Source organism: Rosa rugosa, chromosome 5 (genome assembly GCF_958449725.1).
Source record: "Rosa rugosa chromosome 5, drRosRugo1.1, whole genome shotgun sequence".
In the NCBI taxonomy this organism is placed as follows: Eukaryota; Viridiplantae; Streptophyta; class Magnoliopsida; order Rosales; family Rosaceae; genus Rosa; species Rosa rugosa.
The window spans coordinates 46357000-46365209 of record NC_084824.1 but is presented as its reverse complement, the minus strand read 5'-3'; the positions used below and the strand labels follow the sequence as shown (position 1 = coordinate 46365209).

General features: G+C 35.9%; 1 protein-coding gene across 7 annotated transcripts; it reads right to left on the bottom strand.

The window, feature by feature from the left end:
- Nucleotides 1-569: 569 nt before the first annotated feature.
- Nucleotides 570-3415, bottom strand: LOC133707898 (uncharacterized). 7 transcript variants are annotated; one of them, XR_009845399.1, is made up of 4 exons: nucleotides 3180-3415; nucleotides 2838-2947; nucleotides 1932-2072; nucleotides 570-1249 (listed from the first exon to the last, which is right to left on the bottom strand). XR_009845399.1 is itself a non-coding variant. In XM_062133357.1 (3 exons), exons 1-3 carry the CDS (start codon nucleotides 2919-2921, stop codon nucleotides 1154-1156), a joined length of 321 nt encoding a protein of 106 aa, XP_061989341.1. In that variant the 5' UTR covers nucleotides 2922-3415; the 3' UTR covers nucleotides 570-1153. The 7 variants fall into 7 exon arrangements, 2 of the variants coding, with proteins under 2 accessions (XP_061989341.1, XP_061989342.1); XR_009845398.1 differs by having other exon boundaries at nucleotides 2859-2947; XR_009845401.1 differs by having other exon boundaries at nucleotides 1932-2975.
- Between the last annotated feature and the right edge of the window lie 4795 nt (nucleotides 3416-8210).

Here is an 8210-nt window from a genome sequence, read left to right as displayed (position 1 = left end):
CTCTTGAGATCAGTAGAGAGGTTGTGAAGAAAAGATCTAGTACATGAAGGTTGATAGACATCAGCTAAATACTGATGTCTATTTCAGTAAACAACCGATGTCTCGTTAAGTGATGTCTAATGTCATGCTTTTAGACATCGGTCAATGGTCGATGTCTAAACATATTTAGACAACATAGATTTCCAAGAAAACGATGTCCTATATATACTATAAACCTGTGACTACCTAGATTATCGATGTCTAAGCACCAACTTCTGATGTCTCATATTATTTTAACATCAGCGAGTTGTTTTCACCTAATGTGTAACCCTGAAACCAAATCGGTTTTTCACTTATATTTGATGTCTAAGAAGAATTCAACATCAGTTTTTTACTATTTTATGTTTACAAATGCATCTTTACACCACGAAATGCATTTAAACCTGTTGTTATCCAATCTTTTGGCATCCTTTTTTACCTTCAATTCTTCCTTTAGAACTGATAACTTTTGTGCTTCAAAGCAAGATTAATACAACCATTTACATATTAAAAGAGCTCTTCTTATTTCTCATATCGAAAATAGAGACGAGTAAACGAGCAATTTTGTTTATTAGCACAAAAAACAAATACAATAGAGAGGGGGACATAAGGCCTGACCTCTTAGTACAAAAAACATAAAGAACTTACATAATGGAAAGTACTAAAAGTTCAATTGATCAAAATTAAATAAGTTGGCTATCCAAATCAAATTGCTACCTAAGAATTAAAATAATTAAAATGTTACATGTATATATAAGCACCCTTGGGGATGAGAGAAGAACAGCTCTTCCTTGCACAAAACAGAGCAGAAAATCCTCCTTGTGCAAATCCAACAAAGCAGCAACCCCTCCTTGCATGCATCCTCTAGTGAAACCAATGAACTAAACAGTATGGTGGATTTTTCAATGGTGACCAAAAAAAAAACCAATAGATACGCTCTTATTTATTTCGAAACAAGCACTAGTTATGGCTCTTCTTCAGGAAATGTAATGGGATCACCATGTAAGAAGCACATTGATATTAGATTTTTTTTTTTTATGTGCCATTAAAAAAACACGACTAGCAAGAGTGGTACTTAGCAAATACTCCTCATACAGAACACCCACAACACAGCACTGAAACAATAATACCTTGGTCAATTTAGCTTCCAGATCAGCTGAAGATTATTGGCCAAAGACATCCTGCAACACAACATTTTTGTTGGGATAGAGGCACCAAACATTGCTTTTTCCTGGATTTAATGTAAATTTCAAAAATAAGTTAATGATGCCACAGGTGTAATATCCATAGAAGTAAACCAAAGAACATAAGAAACTTCCAAATCTAACTGCTAAAAAAAAAAAAAAAACGCTGACAACTTCACACCAAAAATAAAAGTAACACTGGCAACTTAAGTTCATCAATTTAGCTTCGTAGTGTAATGTCAATTACTAAATTTAAACACAAAGTTGCAGTGTCTATTGCAAGAGCCAGTGGCTACAAAAGATAATAAAATAAAGCATATGTTTTGTCATAGTCAAAACACTTTGTAAAAGGTGTTTTCTACACTATGGAACATGCTATGTTTCCCAAACAATAGCTTAATGTCTAAAGTCTCAAAATGCCCGAATCAAAATAAAATGGTCAACAATTTAAGGACGCCACATTTATTGGCCCTATCAGTTTAAGTAGGAAAAAAACAAGTAGACCTGCAATCGCATTCGAGGCCAAAGAGGGCACTGTACCACACTTGAACACATATAATCTTCCAAAGGAAGCCAGCAGTGCAAAGATGTGATGAACATGAAATGGAGATGAAAGGCATATTCGCCTCCTTCGACGAATTAAAAATTTAGGATGCAGTATTACCTCAGTAGGAGGAAGAAGTTAAAAGCCAAAATGCACACAAATATTTTTCCAAAACAGCTCTATACCTTTTGACAAAGGTAGCCTCTACTTCCAAGCAAGCGGCATGCTATTTGTGTAGCTGAAAAGAACTGAAGCTTTTGTTCAGAATCACCTAGAGCCTTATATGTCTTCCTGTGTTTTCTATCCTCTTGCACTTTAAAATCTCTCTGAAAAGCAAGATATGAAAAGCTTACTTCGAGAGCCAATTCATCAATCATTCCTCTATTATCATAACCAGAAAAGAGTGCAGGAAGTTGCATTCTGAGCTAAAACAGCAATGCAAAGTCCAGGGAACAATACATTAGTTACGTTCAGGCATCTTGATCACAAATTCACTTCATGTCTATACTCATTAGAATGGTTTGAATGAGATGCTTATAAACATCAGCAATAGATGAAGCACTATCTATCAGTCAATAAATACTAAAGCTCAAGTCTAAATTATATTAGGTACCTCATGAAACATCAATGTCAATGTTTTGTTCCATACTTTCTCCTCAGTCTTATAGAGCACCAAAAACAGCTAAATGAGGTTATGCACTACTCAACTACACATCTGAACTTTACACTAAAATCTTAAACCCCCTAAAACCATGTTGATGTGAAAAGATAAAGCCAAACCGTATGGTGGACTTTTCAATGGTCACCAAGATAATCAAAAAATTAAAAATAAAAAGAAGAGTCTTTTGTTCCATATAAGTTAACTAGCAGACAAATAAGACAATAGTGGTGGAACCATTAAGATAACATATAGGAATGAAATACAAACACATAAGAAGGGTCATATCGATGGCAATTCACATTCAGAGATGACTTGTCATCTGTGAAATCTGTTCAACAGCAAATAAATTCCTCAGACCCATAAGAGATAGGCCCCCTTATCATGAATGGGGTAAATTCAATCAAATACATAATCTTCTTAGTAAACTTACAAAGAAGAGAGAAAATCTGACCCAATAGGATATTAAAAGTGCGACAGAAAGCTTTTGACTCCTCACGAAACGCCTTGACCTCATGTCGTATATCTCAATTTCAAATGACCCTGGGAAATCACAGCAAACTTGCAGAAACTATGAAAATTCAAACCCTAATTATTCCAAAAGAGGTAATGAATATATAGAAGAAAGCCTAACTACCAAATTAAAAGAAAAGGCAATCAAAAAATGACAGATTTGAGAAAACCATAATAAAAAGGAATAGCTTCTAAGATAGTAAATCGCATATGAATTAAGAAATTAACAATAAAAAAAGGTATAATAGAAGAGGAAACGTACATCATCAAAGAGGACGAAGTCGGTTGTTTCATCGTGCTTGGGTTGGATTCCTTTATAACCAGAATTCGGTCTTCTGAATTTTTTTTGCCTTTGATAATTGGAGAGAGCGAGAGAGATGAGAGAGAGAGATAGGTAAACAAAAGAAGGGAGAGATTCTGGCAAATAGATCAGTTCAAGTCTTCAAGACGTGGGAATTTGGTATTTTCTTTTTTTCTTTTATCGTGGAAAGTGGGAAGTTTTCATTCTCCAAAAATTTTAATAAAGCAGCGCGCTCAGTTTTTCTATATTTTAAGGTTCCCGCAATTCAATTTTTTTTTTTTTTTTTTTTTTTTCATATCAGCTGCTGTAAGGCCTGATGTGTATGGTCATGCTAGACATCAGAAATAAGAGAATGCGATGTAAAAATATTTATAACATCAGATTTTGGTTAACCTGATGTCAATCAGGTGATGTCTATGAAGGGATTTGTACTAGAGAGCGATATTTGGTGATCGTTCAAGTGAAGAAGGAGTTCGAGACGGAAGACAAACTTTGTGTTAATTAGTTTTTGTCTAATCATTGTAGCCGAGCTAGTGCTATTCAAGTTTGTAAAGAATATATCCTTCATCATAAGTTAATTCTTATTTTGGGTTCTCAAGAGTAAGAGCCCCGCAGTGTTTTTAATCTCATATTTGAGGTTTTCACTGCGTAACCAAAATCTGGTGTTCTGTTTGTTAATTTTGGTTTCTGCTGCCCAGTAAGGATTGATCCGTGCATTGCAATCCCCATTTTCTAGAAAACACATTCTGTCCTTGTATTTTCATTCGGTTTGGTAGAAGGAAGAAGATGATGGATTTAAGGAGTGTGTATTAAGTAAAATAAAGAGGGCATAAAAGGAAGTTTGGGGAAAAAATTTGGACAAAAAAAATTTAAGAGGTGTGTATTAAGTATATAGAGGTGTGTGTATAAAATTTCTCATTTATGACACATAGATGATTTGCGCAAAAAAAAAAAAAAAAAAAAAAAGAGTTTCAAATGATCTCGGAGAAAACCGGACTGTGATACGAAATATTATGTGGTATTTATCTATAAAATGCATCGTTGTTTCATACATGATATATGTTGTCTAGTTGAACCTAGGGAACACTTGCTTCAATGTTTTTACAAGAATTCCTCTGAGTTTCAAGAGAATATTCAAGTTCACTATATAGGGAAATTTTTATACACCCACCACTATACTATACTTAATAAACAACTTTTAAATTTTTTTTGTCAGAACTTTTTCCTCAAACTTCCTGTTATCCCCTCTTTATTTTACTTGATACACATTCCTTAAATCAGCATCTTCTTCCTTCCGTCATATCAAACCCAAGCAAGCTGCTCCTCAATCTTACATTCTATTTCTCACCTCTATGACCCATACCCCCATCCTCCAAGTGAAACCAAATCGAAGAAAATTTGCAAGCAAATGAAACTTAGCAGACAATCGACGAAGCCAAATTGAGAGAAGAATTTTTTTATTAATTGCCCATTCAATTAACCTCCAAGATTTTCAATTAATCAACATAGCATTGAAAGTTGAAATCACCGGGAAGCTTGCAGACCGCAGACCACTTGGAGTCCTATATATGTAGACAAAATCAAAAGCTTAACATTTAGATTTGAATTTGTTACTTCAACCAATCAAATCCATGGAAGGAAGAAAAAAAAAAAACTTGAATACATTATGTACTTACATGAGCATTTGCCAAGCATAATTAGCTAGAATGAGCCACGCTCATGCTACCGCCAGCGGTACCAACTACCACCAGCGGTACCAACTACCACCCATGGTGTGACCTACGGAAACACAGCCAAGTAGGCATGTCAGTCTCACATCGAAAACAAGGAAGAGGTTTGCCTCTTCCTCACCTATAAAAGGTTCTCTCCTCTCTCCTAATTAATTACGCATTTACTACTTACTTACTATTACGTTGTCAAAATAAATACATTGACTAACTTAGGCATCGGAGAATAGAAGACCGCCCAGCGCGGTCTCCCTTTGACGCCTCTTTGTATTTTACTTGACAGATAGCGGAAGTATCGATCATATCGCAAGTAGCGGTCTGCCCATCGGACCAGCGTTAACCAAGGTTTAGCTACCGCTGAACTTTAGACATTAACACAGTATGAGGTTGGTTGAGTGCATGGATAAATTAGTTGTGTTGTTATTGAATGTGGGATCTTGATCGTCTAATTATCTGCATTTTCATACGCGTAATTATATCTTCAACACTAGAAATAAGTAAATCCCTAAGTCAATTATTATGTAATTAATCTAATTTTATTATTTTGTAGAGAATAAGCGGAGTTGTGAAAACTGAGAGAAAATGAAGAAAAGTTGGAGTAAAATGGAGTTTTCGACAAAGAGACGAAAAAGTCAACATTAATCAACTGTGGTCAATGTCAACGAGAATGCGGAACCCAATCACCCGAAAATAGCGTGTGCATTTGTATCTTGATGGGAAGAAGATTATGAAGAAAAACAAATAGGGTGGTGCTATTCACACACCCATTTTCTCTATTCACACACCCTCTCTATTTTTCTTATTACTTTAATTCAATTTATTTTTTACAAATTACCCTAACAACCCTCCCTTGCAATTCTGATTATTTTTCTTTTTTCTTTTTTTCTACCCGCAGACGAGGACTTCAAAACCCTTATTTTGCAAGTCAATTTCTGTTCAAGTTTTGCCTTACTTCTCAAACTGCAAACTGCATGAAATTTTAGCATGCTCTACCTTATTGTGTTTACTTTGATTCTGAAAAATTTCAAGTTCATTGCTGCACAAATGAATTTTTAGTAAATCTCCAAAGCTGAACTGTTCCTACCTTAAGGTTCAACTTTAAATTGTGTTAAATTTGGTCTTATTCTAAATTTCTCTTGCTTGAGAACCCCTTAATTCATACCCCAGGTTTGGGGTGTGGCAAATTGGTATAAAATTTCCTAATTTCTCTTTAGATTTAGCATGAACAAGTTAAGTTTTGAGTGATGAGGAAGTAATCAAGGAAATTGAGTGTTTTGTCTTATTTATTTTTGCAGGGCAACTAAAATATTTACTCAAATGAGGAGCACCTTTGTTGCTTCCTGAATGTTGACAATTTTAATGAGGTAAATTGTTTTTCTAGGTCATTAGCTAATGTTCTTAAAATCTTATGTAGGGTTGATGATTCAAATTTTTTGCTTACATCAGAATTTTCACCATGATCTTTAGATTTTGCATGAAGAAGTTAAGTTTTGAGTGATGAGGAAGTAATGAAGAAAGTTTCTGTGACTACTGATATCCATTATAAAACTCTGCATTGACTAATATTTTCCTTTTTTTGTTTATGTTTTGTTGCAGATTCGTAATGCCATTACGTAACAACAATCTTTTGTCTGAAGTGCTATTATATTTTCTTTGGATGCTATTTTTCAATATTTGAGATATTATTGCATAGGATCTACTTATTACATACTGGAAATAATGTTCCAAAGTCTAGTGTTTTTTTCATCTTAATGTTGAACTTTTATTTATGGGTGAGTGTTCTTTCAATACAGTTATCTAAAATACATTATATTAAGAGTTTCATACCATTGATTAGGCGTGTGTCTGCATTTGTCTAGCCCCTCATGTAAGTCTTGTTCAATTAATTTTGAACTATACTCCAATTTTTTTTTTTCGTACCCAGAAATTTTCCAAATTTGAAGACTACGTCTAAAAATGGCTTATTGCCAATCTATAAGAGACAAGAAACTTTAATAAGCTAGGTGCAATATTGGAACCCCAGACAACAAAGGAGTAAAGCATGTGTCTTACCCTTTCTACTCGTATGAGGACAAACTTTGCAATTTAGATGATAATTGATTCATGATTGACTTGTCAAATAGAAAAAAGCAGAAAGAAAAAAAGAAAAAAGAAAAATAATCAGAATTGCAAGGGAGGGTAATTAGGTTAATTCTAGGAATCGTTACCACACCATTTAGTGGTAACCCAATCATTTCATGGATCTCATCCTTGTACACTACCAACAAAGATTCTATGACTGCAGCACTACACGCAGATCACACAAGAGTCCAGAATCTTGTCATCACGACAGTATCTGCATCATTTCCTCGATAATGCAACCCTTGCATTACAAGAATTGAAAGTGAACCTTCACTTCAACTTAAATCAACAAGCCCAAGCATCACAACTCAATAAGTGTCTACCCAACCTGGGGACACAAAATCAAGCTAAGGTCTGGCCCCGCCTGACCCACACATAAATCATCAGCTGTCATTGTAATCACAATCAAAGTGGTATAGACCCTCTACTACCACAACAATGAAGGATGCATCACATCACATGCCACACTCAAAAGTCTAACTATAGACAACAGGCAAAACTCACACAACACAACACACGGAAAGAAGTACGCAACTATCACCCATCATTCTAGCAACACAAGTAGAATAAGATAAGGTACCTTCTTCCCTAGCACCCTGCTGACCAACAGCAAACACCCTCGCATTTCCCTGAGGTAGTTGCCTCTGTTGATTCCCTTGTCCTCCACCCTGTACTTGGGTACAATCTCTGGAGTAATGCCCTGCCTGGCCACATCTAAAGCATATAATGTTCTTCGGCTTCGTGCAAACCCTAGAAGTATGGCCCAACTCATTACAATTGAAACACCTCACGGGTGCCACCTGCTCCGCAGGTGCAGCCCTAACAGGTGCAACTGCCTCTCTAGCTGGCGCCTGGTAATGAGTCCTCCGCCTATTCCAGGACCCACCCTGATTATCTATCCCATCACTGCTCTCAGCAGTCGCCTTTCCCTTCCTTCGGGAGTCCCTCTCAGCCAACTCCTGCTCTTGGAAAGTCAGGTTCTCCCGCTCAATGGCCATAGCCTTAGCAAAAATGAGCTCCACCGTTTTCAGTTCCAGAACAGCTACATTGCGCCGGATCGAAGCATTCAGTCCCCACTGAAACTTCATAGCCAAGCTCTCAGCATCCATCTGCCTCACAAAGCGATACAACCTTGAGAACTCAG